The sequence below is a fragment of the Oncorhynchus gorbuscha genome, linkage group LG22 (genome assembly GCF_021184085.1).
Source record: "Oncorhynchus gorbuscha isolate QuinsamMale2020 ecotype Even-year linkage group LG22, OgorEven_v1.0, whole genome shotgun sequence".
Lineage (NCBI taxonomy): Eukaryota > Metazoa > Chordata > Actinopteri > Salmoniformes > Salmonidae > Oncorhynchus > Oncorhynchus gorbuscha.
Window position 1 is genome coordinate 22,619,502 of NC_060194.1, and position 20,425 is coordinate 22,639,926.

At 42.4% G+C, this 20,425-nt stretch overlaps 1 protein-coding gene across 1 annotated transcript in view; it reads left to right on the plus strand.

Moving 5' to 3' along the window:
- The first annotated feature begins 3,671 nt into the window (after window positions 1-3,671).
- cdh12a (cadherin 12, type 2a (N-cadherin 2)) overlaps window positions 3,672-20,425 on the plus strand; it is a 42,696-nt gene continuing 25,942 nt past the window's right edge. The window contains exons 1-2 of the mRNA XM_046322119.1: window positions 3,672-3,877; window positions 14,785-15,198. Of these exons, the coding sequence (XP_046178075.1) occupies window positions 14,956-15,198 (243 nt within the window). The 5' untranslated portion in view covers window positions 3,672-3,877; window positions 14,785-14,955. The remainder of the gene's footprint in view (window positions 3,878-14,784; window positions 15,199-20,425) is intronic.

Below are 20,425 nucleotides of genomic sequence, written 5' to 3' on the forward strand. Positions count from 1 at the left end.
CGAAAAATCTAAATTTGGCCAAAAACACAAGTTTTATACAAATTAGCCATTGCGACTGATTATTATAGAGCGAGTCACGTATGTGACGTAGTATGCCATTTTTGGTGAGCACTACTTTCAGAACTACTGGCTAAAAAATATACAAAAGTACCGGACAATATCTTTAATATAACTTGTTGTCTCTAAATATTTGTGAGCTAGCTAAATTAGCCAAGTTATGAATACAACTATCATATGCTTTTGACATCAGGATATGATTTACGAGTACTTGTTAGCTTCAAAAGTAGCTTTGACTGCTTGCTGACAGTGCATTCAGAGCCAATCAGTGCCTGGCCACATGACAAACATAATTTGATCAGGTTCCTGTGAACCAATTGTAATGACAGTCAACCACAACATACCAGAGCCTCCTGATTAGCAAGGAGTAGTCTGTGTTTAATTGAATTGCGTATTAAAAACATTTTACCAGTGGTATGAGTAGTGAATTGGGCTTCCGGGGAAAATGTTGTCTGAGGATGCAACAGTAACCAAGGGGGACAGGGCTTAGCAAAGTGTCAATTCCCTTGTGATTTCATAGAATCTCATAGCATCTCTGGACAATTCTTTTGTATTGCATTGGATTATCTTCACTTTGTGACAGCCAACCCCCATCAGATAGCATACAAATCCACAATGGGTAATGTAGGGGGCATACAGTATGCAGTTTCCATTTCTATCCTTTTTTGCCTCTAAGCTTCATAATTTCCATAAGGCAAAGCAAGCCTCTAGAGCTACTTCAATCTGTAATGTTATGCCAGTATCCTTTGTTCTGACTGCAAAGTTTACCATGACAAAAGGAAATAGATGAGCTGCATCATATGGTCAGTGTTAAATTACAGCCTTATTCGAAAACGGATTCAATATTTTTTCCACTTGTCAATCTACACACAATTCCCAAAGATGTCAAAGCAAACTTTTGCAAATGTATAAAATAAAATAAACGCAAATATCACATTTACATAAGTATTCAGATACTTTACTCATTACTTTGTTGAAGCACCTTTGGCAGCGATTACAGCCTCAAATATTCTGGGGTATGACGCTACAAGCTTGGATTGGGAGTTTCTCCCATTCTTCTCTGCAGATCCTCTCAAGCTCTGTGACATCAGGTTGGATGTGGAGCTATTTTCAGCTCTCTCAAGAGATCTTCAACCGAGTCCAGGTTCTGACTGGGCCACTTAAGGACATTCAGAGACTTGTCCGGAAGCCACTCCTACACTGTCTTGACTGTGTGCTTAGGGTCGTTGTCCTGTTGGAAGGTGAACCTTCACCCCAGTCTGAGGTCCTGAGCGCTCTGGAGCAGGTTTTCATCAATGATCTCTGTGTACTTTGCTCCGTTCATCTTTCCCTTGATCCTGACTAGTCTCCCAGTACGTGCCTCTGAAAAACATCCCCACAGCATGATGCTGCCACCACCATGCTTCACCATAGGGATGGTTTTGGCCAGGTGATGAGAGGTGCCTGGTTTCCTCCAGAAGTGACGCTTGGCATCCAGGCCAAAGAGTTCAATCTTGGTTTCATCAGACCAGAGAATCTTTTTTTCTAGTGGTTTGAGAGTCCTTTAGATGCCTTTTAGAAAACTCCAAGCAGGCTGTCATGTGCCTTTTAGTGAGGAGTGATTTTCATCTGGCCACTCTACTATAAAGGCCTGATTAGGGGAGTGCTGCAGAGATGTTTGTCCTTCTGGAAGGTTCTCCCATCTCCACAGAGGAACTCTGGAGCTCTGTCAGAGTGACCATCGGGTTCTCGGTCACCTCCCTGACCAAGGCCCTTCTCCCTCGATTGCTCAGTTTGCCGGACGGCCAGTTCTAGGAAGTCTTGGTGGTTCCAAACCACTTCCATTTAAGACTAATGGAGGCTTCTGTGTTCTTGTGAACCTTAAGTGCTGCAGAAATGTTTTTGTACCCTTCTCCAGATCTGTGCATCGACACAACCCTGTCTCGGAGCTCTACGGATAATTCATTCAACCTCATGGCTTGGTCTTTGCTCTGACATGCACTGTCAACTGCGGACCTTATATAGACAGGTGTGTGCCTTTCCAAATCATGTCCAATCAGTTGAATTTGCCACAGGAGAACTCCAATCAAGTTGTAGAAATATCTCAAGGATGATCTATGGAAACAACATGCACCTGAGCTTAATTTCGAGTCTCATAGCAAATTGTCTGAATACTTACGTAAATAAGGTATTTCCATTTTTTATTATTTATTTTGTATTTCTAAAAAACTGTTTTCGTGTTGTCATTATGGGTGTATTGTGTGTAAATTGATCATTAAAACATTAATTCAATTCATTTTACATGTCTGAATACTTTCAGAATGCACTGTATGCATACACACACACACACACACACACACACACACACACACACACACACACACACACACACACACACACACACACACACACACACACACACACACACACACACACACACACACACACACACACACACACACACACACACACACACACACACACACACACACACACACTGAGCTTGACTCAGCACACCATGTGTTCAGAGGATTAAATAGTGTTTTTCACGGGACATGCTATGCCATCTGGACAGGGGTTGATCAGAGCAGGCAGGGGATTCACATTACTCCATGAACTACAATCAAATTAAGATCACGTTAGGAGAAAAGGCAGAGGTTCAGACTCACAGACACAAATGCTATCATGCAATGTCAACATGATAGCGTGCTACACACCACTACTACCAGGTGTTGTGGCTTAGCCTTTGGGTAGTTTTTAATTTGGCTTTGACAATGGACAAGATCATGTATTCCACTAATGCTTCTGAGAGAGCAAAGAAAAAAAGAATACCTTAGTACATCTGTGATGACATAAAGTACACAGATACCATGCCACTGGGAAAGGCATCTTGAGCCCTTCTGGGTTCCTCCTGAGTGGCACAGTGGTCTCAGGCACTGCATGTCAGTGCTAGAGGAATCACTACAGACCCTGGTTTGATCCTGGGCTATATCACAACCGGCCGTGGTTGGGAGTTTCATAGGGCGGCACAATTGGCCCAGAGTTGTTCAGGCTAGTGTGCGGCCAGGCTAGGCCATCATTGTACATAAGAATTTGTTCTTAACTGACTTTCTTAGTTAAATAAAGGTTAAATAAATACAAAATAAAACCCTATGAAACAACAATTGTATCAGTAATTGCATTAGCAATAAATCATGGTGAGGCTCTTTACCATCAAAGTCTCAGGGCACAAGTAAACTCCTCAGATGACCACATCAGAGCACATCACTGGTTCCTCCCCTCTACTTATCCAGGAATTTAGAGGTGGGAGGAGGATTCCAGACCAGCATGGGGACCTTAAGGGATTGAGACTCTCTTGACACTCACCTCAAATATATTCACAACACGGCACAGGAGCCCATCAGAGTGCTGGGCTTGCAACTTGGCTTTACGCTATGTGCACTGCTGAGCACTCCTGCATACAATACTACTACATACAGCTTATACTCTATCTCTCCTTTTTCATCTCTCCTCCGCACTCGCCTACTGAGAGAAGAGTGAGAACAAAGTGTATTGGAGAACCTTGGAAAGAGAGGGAGAATGAAAGAGAGAGGGAATGATAGAGGGGTAGAGTGAAAAAGAGAGAGACTGAAAAAGAGAGGGAGAAAAGAGAGGTTGAGGGAAAGAGAGAGCAGGACAGAGAGAGCGGGAGAGATAGAGACACAGAGAGAATGTGTTTGAAGGGCTGTATGTCTGAGTATTTTCTTTGCTCGCAAGGGAGTTTCATCGCTTTTACCATCAGATGTTGGGATTAATTTGGTCAAACCCCACCAGCCTGGGAGCCTGACGAGAGACAGTTAAGGTTTGTTTCACTGTTAAAGTCCTTAGTTGTTTTGTTTGTTTCGTGAGGATGAAATGCTACAATTACATAACAGAGATGTGGAGTAGTTATACCCACTGGGTTAATTTCACTGTTTCATTCAAATAATAATTGAACTGAATATTTTATCTTTACAAAGATAAGATAGATAATGAAAAGACAGTAAAGTGTGACAGTAACGAAATAAGAAATGACTGGTACAGTAGCAAACCAAATCTGTCTATATCACCACCCGAAAACATCCTACTAACATGACTCCAAACTCGATTAAGCCCCCATGGAGTATGCCGACATGGATTAAAAGATTGTTTTTATTGCATTCGAAAGTGATAACATGCAGCAAGTAGCCCAGTCAGTCGTCTTTTTCTCAGTGATCTGCTCTGGATGATATTGATGCAAGTGGTGCAGGTATTCAAATTCCATATAAAGAATTGCACAGAATTCCATATAAAGAATTGCACAGAATTCCATATAAAGCTCCATGGTATTGTTTCTGTGTCTAGGTAAACACAAATACATGCAAGGAAGACAACGGCCTCAGTTTTCTTTCCTTTGACTTGCTGTTTTTATCTTTCCTTTCTAAATCCTGGTGAAGGCACAGTGTGCCCAAGTGCTGCTTTTTGCCTTCACTGCTGGTTTTTGCCTTATGCATTAATAAAATTTGAGAGTAGGCTACAATAGAATGTGTGACTCTCCACTTTCTTTAAAATCACTTAAAAACAAAACATGATTTTATTGCAAAGGCCGTTTTAGCACAGATATTGCTGACACGTGGTTTGTGCATTTATATTTTACTTGTCTCAGCTCTACACATACAGTCAGGGCCGGCCCTAGCCTTTTGGGATGCAAATTTGGCTGGGGGATCCCCCCACTTTTTAGTTGACCCCATCTTTGCGGCGGATTCTACACATCAAGCCATGGTGATACAGAACATTTCGTTTTAAAGCAGATTTTCTGCAATTCTACACATTTGTGATCGGCCTCCTTGATCCGATCTTATGTAGAAACATAACTGTATTTTTTACATTGGATAAATGTAGAGACTCGGAGCTGGTATGGTATATTATACACTGCAGCTGAGGAACACCGGGAAAGTAATTCTGCTTTGAGACTTGTAACCACACTTTTGAAAAAAGGCCCTTGATTGTTTTGGGACACTTACTGGAGAGTTCTTCATTGTCTTCGTCGCCATTCAACATAGTTCACCCTTAGCCCCACCCATCTCTTTAAGGATTCACATGTGAGGCCATGTGCTAAACAGTGAGTATGGAAGTGTACAACCAAAGATCATGACTAAAGGCAGGTTTATATGACTTCCACATGTCTGTATAGAGTGGTTGCAGTGAAAACATGGAAATTCTATTGTCTGAAAATCAAACTTGTCATTTTCATAATTAAGAACAAATTCTTATTTTCAATGACAGCCTAGGAACATGGGTTGCTCAGGGGTAGAACATCATATTCTTACCTTGTCAGCTTGGGATTTGATCTTGCAACCTTTCAGTTACTAGTTCAACACTCTAACCCTGCAGCCGCAGTATAACCACAAAAACGACAGGCTGCATGACATCAGCAGACTGGGGGTCCAAAATAGCCTAACCGGTGAATTTTAACACCAATAAATCCATCTGTTTCGAAAGGAATTTAGTATATGTCAGTCTAGCAAACCAGGCAACTAAATGCAACTTTCTAGATAATTCACTTCTAGCTTGTTGGAAGGTGGAAACGGTTCAGTGAAATGGTTACTTGCATAATGGGGTCTTTTGTTTGGACAATTAACCATAATCTGACCCTTTGGACACTGTGTTAACAAACCTCCAAACAAGCTTCAATGCCATTACAACACTCCTTCCATGGCCTCCAACTGCTCTTAAACACTAGTAAAACTAAATGCATGCTCCTCAACCGATCGCTGCCCGCACCCGCCTGCCCGACAAGCATCACTACTCTGGATGGTTCTGATTTAGAATATGTGGACAACTATAAATACCTAGGTGTCTGGCTAGACTATAAACTCTCCTTCCAGACTCATATTAAGCATCTCCAATCCAAAATTAACTTTAGAATCGGCTTCCTATTTCGCAACAAAGCATCCTTCACTCATGCTGCCAAACATACCCTCGTAAAACTGACTATCCTACCGATCCTTGACTTTGGCGATGTCATTCACAAAATAGCCTCCAACACTCTATTCAGCAAACTGGATGCAGTCTATCACAGTGCCATCCGTTTTGTCACCAAAGTCTCATATACTACCCACCACTGTGACCTGTATGCTCTCGTTGGCTGGCCCTCGCTTTATATTTATCGTCAGACCTTTGCTATGTAAAGCTCCACCTTATCTCAGCTCACTGGTCACCATAACAACACCCAACCGTAGCACACACTCCGGGAGGTATATCTCACTGGTCATCCCCAAAGCCAACACCTACTTTAGCCGCCTTTCCTTCCAGTTCTCTGCTGCCAATGACTGGAACGAATGGCAAAAATCACTGAAGTTGGAGACTTATATCTCCCTCACTAACTTTAAGCATCAGCTATCTGAGCAACTCACCAATCGCTGCAGCTGTACACAGCCCATCTGTAAATAGCCCATACAACTACCTACCTCATCCCCATATTATTTTTATTTACTTTTCTTTGTTATTTTTCACACCAGTATTTGCACATCATCATCTGCACATCTATCACTCCAGTGTTAAACTGCTAAATTGTAATTACTTCGCTACTATGGCCTATTTATTGCCTTACCTTCCTAATCTTACTCCATTTGCACACACTGTATATAGATTTTTCTCTTGTTATTCACTGTACTTTTGTTTATCCCATGTGTAACTCTGTGTTGTTGTTCTTATGTCTCACTGCTTTGCTTTATCTTGGCCAGGTCACAGTTGAAATGAGAACTTGTTCTCAACTGGCCTACCTGGTTAAATAAAGTTGAAATAATTTATTCTAAATTTTTAATCCCAACTCATAACGTTACTACCCTTCATAGCTAGCTAACATCAGGCATGTTAATAGTAATGCAAATGGATCTGAGATACGACTAACATTACTACACAGATCATACACATAACGTTAGCTCGTGAGCCAGCCAGCCAGCTAACATTAGCTAGCTAGCTAACAGTGTGCTTTAACTTGCAATGAAAATGACTTTCTGACATAATTAGAAAGATATAAAATCTGTAAATGTAGCTAGCTAGACTCTCTTACCCTTATACATGGACGACCGCTTATCCCTCTCTGTCACAGATGCCATGGTTGCCCTTAGTTTGAAGTTGTTTTATACAACAGCGTTCTGTGTTCTCTTTTCAACTCCCTCCACATTTGCAATCAAACACCCAAATTTTCTCCATCTCCTTAGGTATCATACTCTGCTCACGCCAGGCATTCCACTGATTTCAAAACTCGGTCCTCCAGAAAGTGGAGAGCCACTTGTGCAGTTCTTCGCGATATCTTTAAAAAAATCCGCTTTAGAAAGGATTACATACACATAGTAAACAGCTCATGTTATCGACAGAAGCGAGCTACATGGCAGACCAATCCGAACTCATCTCTCGGCATGTCCAGCTCTTCCATTATCTAAGCCAATCATGGCTAGCAGGAAGGTTCCTGGCTTTTTCCGTGGCTTAAACAACTGAGCTCGTAATTTAACAATTGTATTCATATTTACAGATGGCATACAAGTTTGTTTTTAAGGCACATGAAAGTTCACATGTTCCAGAAGGCATTTATGCCCCAAAATGCATGTGGATATAAAAATATGCCTTTCATGTGAAGTAGTGATGCATGGCATATGCCTAGTCACATTTTGTGATGGGGCAGATTTTTCTTTGCAGTTTTAAAACTCATTTCATGCAATTATACTAATTTTGCCATGGGGTGAAGATACATTTTTGCGGTTAAAAAAAAAACATTTCCTGCAATTCTACACATTTTGCCGAGATACGACTCAAAATCAATGGGGGCTCCCTGGAGGTCAGTGCCCCTGTGCATGTGTCCTGCGTGCCCTGTCGGTAAATTGGCCAGGATTACTGCAAAGTTTAGATAGCTGGCAAGACTAATTTACCTATCAATCCAAAAAATTGTCTAATTGGGTGACTAGCCTAGTGGTTAGAGCATTGGACTAGTAACTGAAAGGTTGCAAGTTCAAATCCCCAAAGCTGACAAGGTACAAAATCTGTTGTTCTGCCCCTGAACAGGCAGTTAACCCACTGTTCCTAGGCTGTCATTGAAAATAAGAATTTGTTCTTAACTGACTTGCCTAGTAAAATAAAAATAAAGAAAATAACAAGAAGAAAACTGCTATTGCACTACCAAATTTCAAAATTGCACCTTATGTATTGTAATATTATAACTGGTAAATTGAGACCCTGACTGAGTTCCCTTGGTGGGGGGCCCCTTAGTGGCCACTTTCTTTGCTTATTGGCAGGGCCGGCCCTGCATACAGTATGTAATGCAGTAAGTTGACTAACAACATTAAATAAGTTGGTCAACCTATAAAGATAATTGGCCATATTCGTTGAAAACTTCAAATTCCAAATTCAAATTATAAACTGTGATTTAGCATTAAAACTGTCAGCAGTGGAGAGCCCAGTGATAAATTGTGTTGATATATTCCAAACCAGAATTCCTAAATTCTTCTACAACTGGGGCAGCAGAGCTGGTTTGACGTCATGGGATGATTGATGACATTTGTGTTTGGGAGGATTTGCAAATGTTTCAGGGAGAGTGTGTGGTGGGTGTGAGAGAGAGTGATAATTATGTAGTAACATACAGTACAGATTGTTTAATGGTCCATAAGGGCATCTCAGACCATCCTTTCTTGGGGCTCCCGAGTTACTCTGCGATCTAAGGCAATGCATCTCAGTGCTAGAGGCGTTACTACAGACCTTGGTTCAATTCCAAGCTGTATCAAAACCAGCCGTGATTTGGAGTCCCATAGGGCCCAGTGTTGTCCGGGTTAGGGTTTGGCCGCTGTAGGCTGTTATTGTAAATAAGAATTTGTTCTTAACTGACATGCCTAGTTAAATAAAGGTTAAATAAAATTTTAAAATTTTTTAAAAAATCTAGCCTCTGGTGATGTTTGTGATTTTGACCATAACTTTAAAGATATAATAATTCTCTGAGGATAAATCATTACCGTACAGTATACAGGCCAGAGGGTCATATGTATGTGTTGATGCGTTAATGCCAACACTATTTCTAGGCTTTGCTGGTTCATATTGGGTTCTATTTCAAAACGGACTCTTATGTAACACAATTTCAGTCGAACACAATACCATTTCCTTTGGCTCTGAATATTGATCCAGCAACAAAAGTATTTTATGCTTTGCAATGGTCTACGTCCTTCTTTGTTTGCCGTGTTCTTAGTTTCTATCTAAAAGTCGTGACACATCTCTCAATATAGAGGTGGGGTGCACATGCAAAAAATACAAGTTTGTTCTTGCTTGCTGTGGTCTTTTACATTTGAATTCAATATAGTACAGCCATCACAGAAGTTTCTGCTACTACCTTTCTCAAGGGATGCTGTTGAACATCTCACAACACATCTCTCAACCCAAAGGATACTACTGGTGGATTAGGGATGGCTGTCTTTTAGGGATGTGTATCTAACACTTTCAAGACGATTCAATACTTATATACACAAAACAAAAATATAAACACAACATGCAAAAATGTCAAAGATTTTACTGAGTTACAGTTCATATAAGGAAATCAATCAATTGAAATGAATTCATTAGGCCCAAATCTATGGATTTCACATGACTGGGAATATAGATATGAATCTGTTGGTCACAGATACCTTAAAAAAGGTAGGGGTGTGGATCAGAAAACCAGCCAGTATCTGGTGTGACTACCATTTGCCTCATGCAGCGCGAAACTGGAACACGCTGTCGTACACGTTGATCCAGAGCATCCCAAACATACTCAATGGGTGACATGTCCCAGTGAGTATGCAGGTCATGAAAGAACCGGGACATTTTCAGCTCCCAGGAATTGTGTACAGATTCTTGCGACATGGGGCCATGCATTATCATGCTGAAACATGAGGAGATGGCAGGGGATGAATGGCACGACAATGGGCCTCAGGATCTCATCATGGTGTCTCTCTGAATTCAAACTACCATCAATAAATGCAAATGTGTTTGTTGTCCTTAACCTATGCCTGTCCATACCATAACCCCACTGCCAGCATAGGCTTCTCTGTTCACAACTGTGACATCAGCAAGGACAAAGACCATCCTGATGAGCTTCCCTGAGACTGTTTCTGACAGTTTGCGCAGACATTCTTCGGTTGTGCAAACCCACAGTTTAATCAATTGTCTGGGTGGCTGGTCTAAGACGATCCCGAAGGTGAAGAAGTCATGTTTGGAGGTCCTGGTTGCGTGTGGTCTACAGTTGTGAGGCCGGTTGGACGTACTGCCAAATTCTCTAAAATTATGATGGAAGCTTATGATAGAGAAATTAACATTCAATTCTCTGGCAACAGCTCTTGTGGATATTCCTGCAGTCAGTATGTCAATTGCACATTCCCTCAACTTGAGACATCTGTGGCATTGAGTTGTGTGACAAAACTGCACATTTTAGAGTGGCATTTTATTGTCCCTACCACAAGGTGTAATGATCATGCTGTTTAATCAGCTTCTGGATATTATCTTGGCAAAGGAGAAATGCTCACTAACAGGGATGTAAACACATTTGAGCACAACATTTGGGAGAAATAATATTTTTGTGCTTATGGAACATTTCTGGGATCTTTTATTTCAGCTCACAAGACCAACATTTTTATATTTTTATTCAGGATAGATAGAGTGCATTCGGGAAGTATTCAGGCCGCTTCCATTTTTCCACATTCTGTTATTCTAAAATTTATAATTTATTTGTATTTTTATCACTATACACACAATATCCCATAATGACAAAGCAAAAACAGGTTTTTAGAAATGTTTGCAAATTTATAAAAATAATAAAAAATGGAAATACCTTATTTAGGTAGGTATTCAGACCCTTTGCTGTGAGACTCGAAATTGAGCTCAGGTGCATGCTGTTTCCATTAATCATCCTTGAGATGTTTCTTCAACTTGATTGGAGTCCACCTGTGGTAAATTCAACTGATTGGACATGATATGTAAGGCACACACCTGACTATATAAGGTCCCACAGATGACAGAGTATGTCAGAGCAAAAACCAAGCTATGAGGTCGAAGGAATTATCCGTAGAGCTCTGAGACAGGATTGTGTGAGGCACAGATCTGAGAAAGGCTATCAAAACAGCATTGAAAGTCCCCAAGAACACAGTGGCCTCCGTCATTCTTAAATATAAGACGTTTGGAACCACCAAGACTCTTCCTAGAGCTGGCCACCATGTCAAACTGAGCAATCGGAGAGAAGGGCCTTGGCCAGGGAGGTGATCAAGAATCCGATGTTCACTCTGACAGAGCTCCAGAGTTCCTCTGTGGAGATGGGAGAAACTTTCAGAAGGACAACCATCTCTGTGGCACTCCACCAATCAGGCCTGTATGGTAAAGTGGCCAGACGAAAGCCACTCCTGAGTAAAAGGCACATGACAGCCAGTTTGAAGTTTGCCAAAAGGCACCTAAAGAACTCTCAGACCATGTGAAACAAGATTTTTTGGTCCGATAAAACCAAGATAGAACTCTTTGGTTGAATGCCAAATGTCACGTCTGGAGGAAACCTGGCATCATCCCTATAGTGAAGCATTCTGGTAGCAGCATCATGCTGTGGGGATGTTTTTCAGCGGCATGGACTGGGAGACTAGTCAGGATCGAGGGAAAGATGAACGGAGCAAAGTACACAGAGATCCTTCACGAAAACCTGCTCCAGAGCACTCAGGACCTCAGACTGGGTTGAAGGTTCACTTTCCAACAGGACAACGACCCTAAGCACACAACCAAGACAGTGCATGTGTGGCTTCGGGACAAGTCTCTGAATGTCCTTGAGTGGCCCAGCCAGAGCCTGGACTTGAACCCGATCGAACATCTCTGGAGAAACCTGAAAATAGCTGTACAGCGACAATCTCCATCAAACCTGACAGAGCTTGAGAGGATCTGCAGAGAAGAATGGGAGAAACTCCCCAAATATAGGTGTGCCAAGCTTGTAGCGTCATACACAAGAGGCTCTAGGCTGTAATTGCAACCAAAGACGCTCCAACAAAGTACTGAGTAAAGGGTCTGACTATTTATGTACATTTGATATTTCTGTTTTACATTTTTAATACATCTGCAAAAATTTCTAAAAACCTGTTCTTGCTTTGTCATTATGGGGTATTGTATGTAGATTGATGAGGGGGACAAAAACGATGTAATCCATTTTAGAATAAGGCTGTAACGTAACGAAATGTGGTTTGAATACTTTTCGAATGTACTGTACATACAGGAACAATAACGATAAGTTTCAATTTGAAATTATTTGGTGCTATTCAGTTTCATTAGAGGAACGCATTGATGTGATTCAATAACATTTGTTGATTAAGATTTATTTCCCATGTGAATCCAAATCTGCTGCTGATGGAGCTCATGAACTGCGGCTATGAGATGGATCGGCCTGAGCTAAATGTGTGTGTGTGTGACCTAATGTCTATGGTGTATGTAGTCACCTGAGCTCAGCTAAGGGAGAATAGTGGGCCGCTACCACCCCACTATCAGATCAGGGGTGGCTGTCTGTTAAGTCACATGTTTGTGCAGTAAGGGGGTTGGTTGAGCACTCCTTTGCAGTATTAGTGCCATGAAGGCTCCCACTACACACACACACACACACACACACACACACACACACACACACACACACACACACACACACACACACACACACACACACACACACACACACACACACACACACACACACACACACACACACACACACACACACACACACACACACACACACGCACGTCTGTTCTCATTAGGCCTTCTGCTCTGGAGGCAGAAACTACAGAAGACATCTCACATCAACTGTAAAATAACAGTGATGACTTATGATGGCCTACTCATTAAGTCAAACAGTACTTTATAGGACACAACAATATAATTTGTGTCAAAAAGCCATATGGATGCAGGTACTATAATCAACAAGATCATCCAACACGTCATCAGTCAGATGTTGTCATCATTCAGTGACCACTCAATCTCAGAAAGTGGGATATGGAATAGCCGAGTGTGGCACGATACAAGGACATTTTGTACAATCTTGGGACTTGCCTTCCAGACAGATAAGAACAGCGGGGGTTTAGCCTCCAGAGAATACATGGATGCACAATAACCTGTTAACCAAGGAATATAGCCTACCATCGCACAATGAAGGAGAGAAACTACTGTAAATTTGTATAAACCCGAAGCTAAAAATAAACAGGTCTGTTGAAGCAGATTTGAAGGGGGGAGGGATAGAAGTAAAGAGGGATGAGGGGTGGGATCAGTGGAAGTTGGCCTACAGCTGTCATTCAGTGCTATGCATACAGACGCTGCACTGTTAACAACTAACATTAGTATAGAAGAGGTGGACTGTTTAATGAAGTTTTGACTCGTTCAGAATGCCACCATGGCACGTCGATAAGGCAGATGAATCGAAGAGGTGAAGCAAGGATCCAAATAGTGGGGTGTATTGCACACACAGACACAGGAGCACTTGGGGAACAGTTGCAGGATAACGTTGAGGTTTACTAGGGAAATACAAGAGAGGGATACAAACACATTTTAACATACAAGCATGACTGACAAGTGCAAAATGGATAACTGAAATGCATCTCAAAAGCTGGATTGACAGGAAATGGTACTAATTTTCATGCAGAATATACACCAACTTTAACAAGGATATTGATATGAACATGTATACATATTATTCAATAATGAAAAGGTACTCACTTGTCAGTCACTCACAAAATGGAAAGGAAAACATAAGTTGGCCGCCCCATGCATTTACCAACAGGAATAAGGAAGACTGGAGGGTGATAATGAACAGAGTGAAGAGGGTTGGGGTAAGAGGCAAGGGAGGTACATGGCCAGAGGTTAAGGGTGAGGACATAAGCCTTCACAACAACTAGTGTGTAATGTCTTTGAAGGGGACTACAAAGTATCCCCTTCAAGTCAAAAGGTGACAGGAATTCTAGTTAATTATGCAATATGTAAACTATTCTCTAATCTCCAGTATGCAGTTGTTGTTAGAAATGCAGGAATGTCACATACTTTCTGCAAAGTTAATTAGAAAGTCAAAACCCTGACAGAGAACCTGGATCCTTGACATCTAGCTCTGGCACTGCCTCCTCCAGTTTCCTCCAGTCACTTCAAGTAATATCAATGTTTGGACCAATATCCTGGACACTGGCACAATATATTGTATCTTTCATGCTCCCTTACAGTGATTTTTCTGGACGTGGAGTCTTGTCATTTTTGCTCATCTCCCTTTCCTCTGTGTGTGTGACATTGTTTGATGTCTGCTCCTGCTCCACTAACTTCACATAGCCTGACTCGCAGAATTAAATGCACGCCAGAGGACCAATTTGCTCATGTTTCATTTTTCTGGAATCATTATCCGTAAAATCCCTCCGGTAAGATACTGTCAAGGTTGACTAGACGAACATAGAAAGTGCATTTTGACCTCAAAATGAGTAGATATAAATCGGAGCAGATTTTGTTAATAATGATGATGAGTTACTGATGTGCCAGTTATAAGATTGGGACTGTATGAAGTACTGCTGTTGATTTCATTGCAGTACTTTGTATGTAACCTCGTCCCCAGGCTATATTGCTACTACATATAGAAAGAGATACAGGTTCAATTGGCTGGTGGATAAGATTATTTTTCATGTTGTCTTGTAACTACTTTAACTGCATTGTAAAGTAAGCCCATGTCTTCCCTCTTTCCACCAGGTAATGAGGACTAGTTAAGTGAGAAACCAAACATCCTAGAGATCAATCTACCCATGTCACCACAACATCCTCCTGTCCCTTTCTTCATTGGATCTGCAACCCAGCTGCTATTGTCTCACTGACAGTCTCTCAGTGGAATTCAACAGAGATACTCCACTGCCCAGATTGCCAATGATTACAAGGAACGGTCTGCTGTTGGTCTTTTGGTTTCTCTTGGACAAAGGTTTCCTGGCTCCCCTCCACGCTCCGCCCCAAAGCAGGATGGGAAGAGAGCAACACCTGAGGGGTGTGGAAGGACTGGGACTGAGGAGACATGTGGCGTCAGGGGTTCAGAGGGTGAAGAGAGGATGGGTGTGGAACCAGTTCTTTGTACTGGAGGAATATATGGGATCGGAACCACAATATGTTGGAAAGGTAAGGCCACCATCATTTTAAAGCATTCATTCAGACTTATCTATATGAACTTTCCCACAGTAGGATGGGGAAAAAAGGCAACATAAGTTCAAGGTTAAGGTTCTCTAAGACTAATCCATGTAAACCTCTGTCTTTATTCTTGTGATGACAGTTTGAGGTCAGAAATCAAACTGAGGAGTTTGAAGGCTTGTGCCTCTGTCCGTTAAGACTTAAAGAGTATGGGAATGCAAGCAGCACGACACGAATCACATCTAATTGCTTGAGCTGCTTGATCGCTTCTGACTGCGATTTTGCAATTTTCTCAGCATCGGCTCTAATTATCCACACACAGAGGAAGTGAAAGGGATTTTTGGGCAGTTCCAAATCAAATGTTAAGAGGCATTAAGAACCATTCTGGAATCTGGCACTTCCAGCTCAAATGAAATAATGGCTTAGATTGACTTGTCAGCTGCTGATGCCAAAGACATCTACCAGCGCCTTTCTCAGCACGCACAGTCCCGCTGGATGTGTTTCTGTTGGCTGAGAAAGGAAGGATGGGAAAGTCGCATCCACACATTGTCAAACAGATGCTACAATTACTGAGTGATTCACTCCTCGCAGTGGGTGCATCCCCCAAATGGAATGTAACCAGTGTCTGAATGTAACCAGTGTCTGTGTTGAGAATGAGGATGGCAGAAGTCGTAACCGACCAGCCCTGAGACCACTGATTCATCTGTTGCTGGTTAATAGGGGACAGTGTGAAGGATCAGGACCTTGATTATCACTGTGAGCTGCACGTTTGGAAAAGGGAACAAAAACCAAATCTGGCTTGAAAACCACCTGACTGCCAGTTCATGAATCCCCCTCCAGCTCGAGAGAGCTGTCTAATGGTTTCTGTTAGTCCATTTAGAAAACCCACAGAGGCATATTACAGTATAACATGGTAACTTGCACCTGGAGATTGTCCTCAGCCATTGAATTGGTTATTGTTTCTATATCGCCTTTGTAAAGAGATTTCGCAAGACAACGCTATGATTTGTAAACAGACACAAATGAGCCTTCACAACTTTGAATTTACCAACAGGTAATGGCCACAGCCTTCCTGGCTAAAACAGGAGATAAAGCATTTTCTACCATTAATCGCACACCTTTGTGTGAGCATTTTGAAGACAGAAAATGACTGCACCACTGATCCACGTTGCCGAAAGCTCCTCTGCTGGGTTTGTTCCCATGTATTATGCAACTGTAGAGGCAAACACAGACAAATCTGACCAGCTAAGAGTGAAAGACCTACATTTAAACACCAGCTTGCCTTGTGCCCCTGGATCTGACATTCAGCAGGCCTTATGGGGAAAACAGCTATATGCAACGGTACTCTTTACAATTAAAAAGTCTGCTACTGGGCCCCGTACTAAGCAAATGCCATCTGCAAGGAAGACTGAGCTAGTGGGCTTGTCTGGTTTGAGCTAAAACACACTAAGCTTCTCTCTAGTCTAAATCACTGTGTTAAATTGTTTGTGGTACAGATGATCATTTAAGCATTCTTGTTGGGTCTCTCAAGGATAGACACTCCTCAGTTTAAACTACAACATGTCACTTAGGTTATCATATTATTTTGCATTGCATGTTTGCAGTTACAAAGTAGGAAACCAGTATATGTATAGCCACTAGCCCATGACTATGTATTGCAGAGAAATGCTGCATCAGATAATAAACAGATTATAATTTTCTTCAATCATGAAAAAGGCTCACCTCTCAAACCTTGGTCAAGGATATATCGACCCCTTGCCAAATATTCCTTATTGGTGAATAACCTTATACAATGAGACGTTATTCACATACAGGGGAACCAGTAAGATAAATTATCACACAGACCACAGGTTGTATTATAATATATGGATTCAGCTAAATATCAACACCTCATTCTTTTCTATATCTGCCTGATGCCGACAGATACCCCCATCCCAACACTGCTTTGTACTCAGGAAACAAGCGATTCCTCTACATTATAGCACTGGGTGGATACTGTTAAATATTCTATTAATGTTTATTTCCTCCCGATTTATTTTAATCCAGACATTGCTCCTGTGGAGGTTTCATTCGATTTTATTCGTGTACCACAAATTCCATTAATATCTGATTCACCTTAAAACTCATTATATCCGAACCCACTGTCAAGAGTAAAATCGTGTTCTGCCTGCTGAATGAGGTACATCAGACGGTGAGGGAATGGACATAAAACAATGTAATGAGTGAACGTGTCTTGAGATTCAGCCCTCTGATTTAATTACATTCAATTCACTATCTTTCTAAATAAACCATTAATCTCATGGATAGAACGGGTTTTATTGTTCCCTGCATACTGAAACTGAATGGACAAACTGTGTCCCAAATTTTTTTACATTTTTTTTATTTCACCTTTATTTAACCAGGTAGGCTAGTTGAGAACAAGTTCTCATTTGCAACTGCGACCTGGCCAAGATAAAAGCATAGCAGTGTGAACAGACAACACAGAGTTACACATGGAATAAACAATTAACAAGTCAATAACACAGTAGAAAAAAATGGGCAGTCTATATACAATGTGTGCAAAAGGCATGAGGAGGTAGACGAATAATACAGTTTTGCAGATTAACACTGGAGTGATAAATGATCAGGTCATGTACAGGTAGAGATATTGGTGTGCAAAAGAGCAGAAAAATAAATAAATAAAAACAGTATAAAAAACAGTATGGGAAGGAGGTAGGAGAAGATGGGTGGGCTATTTTCCTATAGACTATGTACAGCTGCAGCGATCGGTTAGCTGCTCGGATAGCTGATGTTTGAAGTTGGTGAGGGAGATAAAAGTCTCCAACTTCAGCGATTTTTGCAATTCGTTCCAGTCACAGGCAGCAGAGTACTGGAACTTAAGGCGGCCAAATGATGTGTTGGCTTTAGGGATGATCAGTGAGATACACCTGCTGGAGCGCGTGCTACGGATGGGTGTTGCCCTCGTGACCAGTGAACTGAGATAAGGCGGAGCTTTACCTAGCATGGACTTGTAGATGACCTGGAGCCAGTGGGTCTGGCGACAAATATGTAGTGAGGGCCAGCCGACTAGAGCATACAAGTCGCAGTGGTGGGTGGTATAAGGTGCTTTAGTGACAAAACGGATGGCACTGTGATAGACTGCATCCAGTTTGCTGAGTAGAGTGTTGGAAGCCATTTTGTAGATGACATCGCCGAAGTCGAGGATCGGTAGGATAGTCAGTTTAACTAGGGTAAGCTTGGCAGCGTGAGTGAAGGAGGCTTTGTTGCGGAATAGAAAGCCGACTCTTGATTTGATTTTCGATTGGAGATGTTTGATGTGGGTCTGGAAGGAGAGTTTGCAGTCTAGCCAGACACCTAGGTACTTATAGATGTCCACATATTCAAGGTCGGAACCATCCAGGGTGGTGATGCTAGTCGGGCATGCGGGTGCAGGCAGCGATCGGTTGAAAAGCATGCATTTGGTTTTACTCGCATTTAAGAGCAGTTGGAGGCCACGGAAGGAGTGCTGTATGGCATTGAAGCTCGTTTGGAGGTTAGATAGCACAGTGTCCAATGACGGGCCGAAAGTATATAGAATGGTGTCGTCTGCGTAGAGGTGGATCAGGGAATCGCCCGCAGCAAGAGCAACATCATTGATATACACAGAGAAAAGAGTCGGCCCGAGAATTGAACCCTGTGGCACCCCCATAGAGACTGCCAGAGGACCGGACAGCATGCCCTCCGATTTGACACACTGAACTCTGTCTGCAAAGTAATTGGTGAACCAGGCAAGGCAGTCATCCGAAAACCGAGGCTGTTGAGTCTGCCGATAAGAATATGGTGATTGACAGAGTCGAAAGCCTTGGCGAGGTCGATGAAGACGGCTGCACAGTACTGTCTTTTATCGATGGCGGTTATGATATCGTTTAGTACCTTGAGTGTGGCTGAGGTGCACCCGTGACCGGCTCGGAAACCAGATTGCACAGCGGAGAAGGTACGGTGGGATTCGAGATGGTCAGTGTTTGTTGACTTGGCTTTCGAAGACCTTAGATAGGCAGGGCAGGATGGATATAGGTCTGTAACAGTTTGGGTCCAGGGTGTCTCCCCCTTTGAAGAGGGGGATGACTGCGGCAGCTTTCCAATCCTTGGGGATCTCAGACAATATGAAAGAGAGGTTGAACAGGCTGGTAATAGGGGTTGCGACAATGGCGGTAGATAGTTTCAGAAATAACGGGTCCAGATTGTCAAGCCCAGCTGATTTGTACGGGTCCAGGTTTTGCAGCTCTTTCAGAACATCTGCTATCTGGATTTGGGTAAAGGAGAACCTGGAGAGGCTTGGGTGAGGAGCTACGGGGGGGCGGAGCTGTTGGCCGAGGTTGGAGTAGCCAGGCGGAAGGCATGGCCAGCCGTTGAGAAGTGTTTATTGAAGTTTTCGATAATCATGGATTGATCAGTGGAGACCGTGTTTCCTAGCCTCAGAGCAGTGGGCAGCTGGGAGGAGGTGCTCTTGTTCTCCATGGACTTCACAGTGTCCCAGAACTTTTTGGAGTTGGAGCTACAGGATGCAAACTTCTGCCTGAAGAAGCTGGCCTTAGCTTTCCTGACTGACTGCGTGTATTGGTTCCTGACTTCCCTGAACAGTTGCATATCACGGGGGCTATTCGATGCTATTGCAGTCCGCCACAGGATGTTTTTGTGCTGGTCGAGGGCAGTCAGGTCTGGAGTGAACCAAGGGCTGTATCTGTTCTTGGTTCTGCATTTTTTGAACGGAGCATGCTTATCTAAAATGGTGAGGAAGTTACCTTTAAAGAATGACCATGCATCCTCAACTGACGGGATGAGGTCAATGTCCTTCCAGGATACCCAGGCCATGTCGATTAGAAAGGCCTGCTCACAGAAGTGTTTTAGGGAGTGTTTATATATATATATATATATATATATATATATATGTATATATGCCATTTAGCAGACGCTTTTATCCAAAGCGACTTACAGTCATGTGTGCATACATTCTACGTATGGGTGGTCCCGGGGATCGAACCCACTACCCTGGCGTTACAAGCGCCATGCTCTACCAACTGAGCTACAGAAGGACCGTTTGACAGTGATGAGGGGTGGTCGTTTGACTGCGGCTCCGTGGCGGATACAGGCGATGAGGCAGTGATCGCTGAGATCCTGGTTGAAGACAGCAGAGGTATATTTGGAGGGCCAGTTGGTCAGGATGACGTCTATGAGGGTG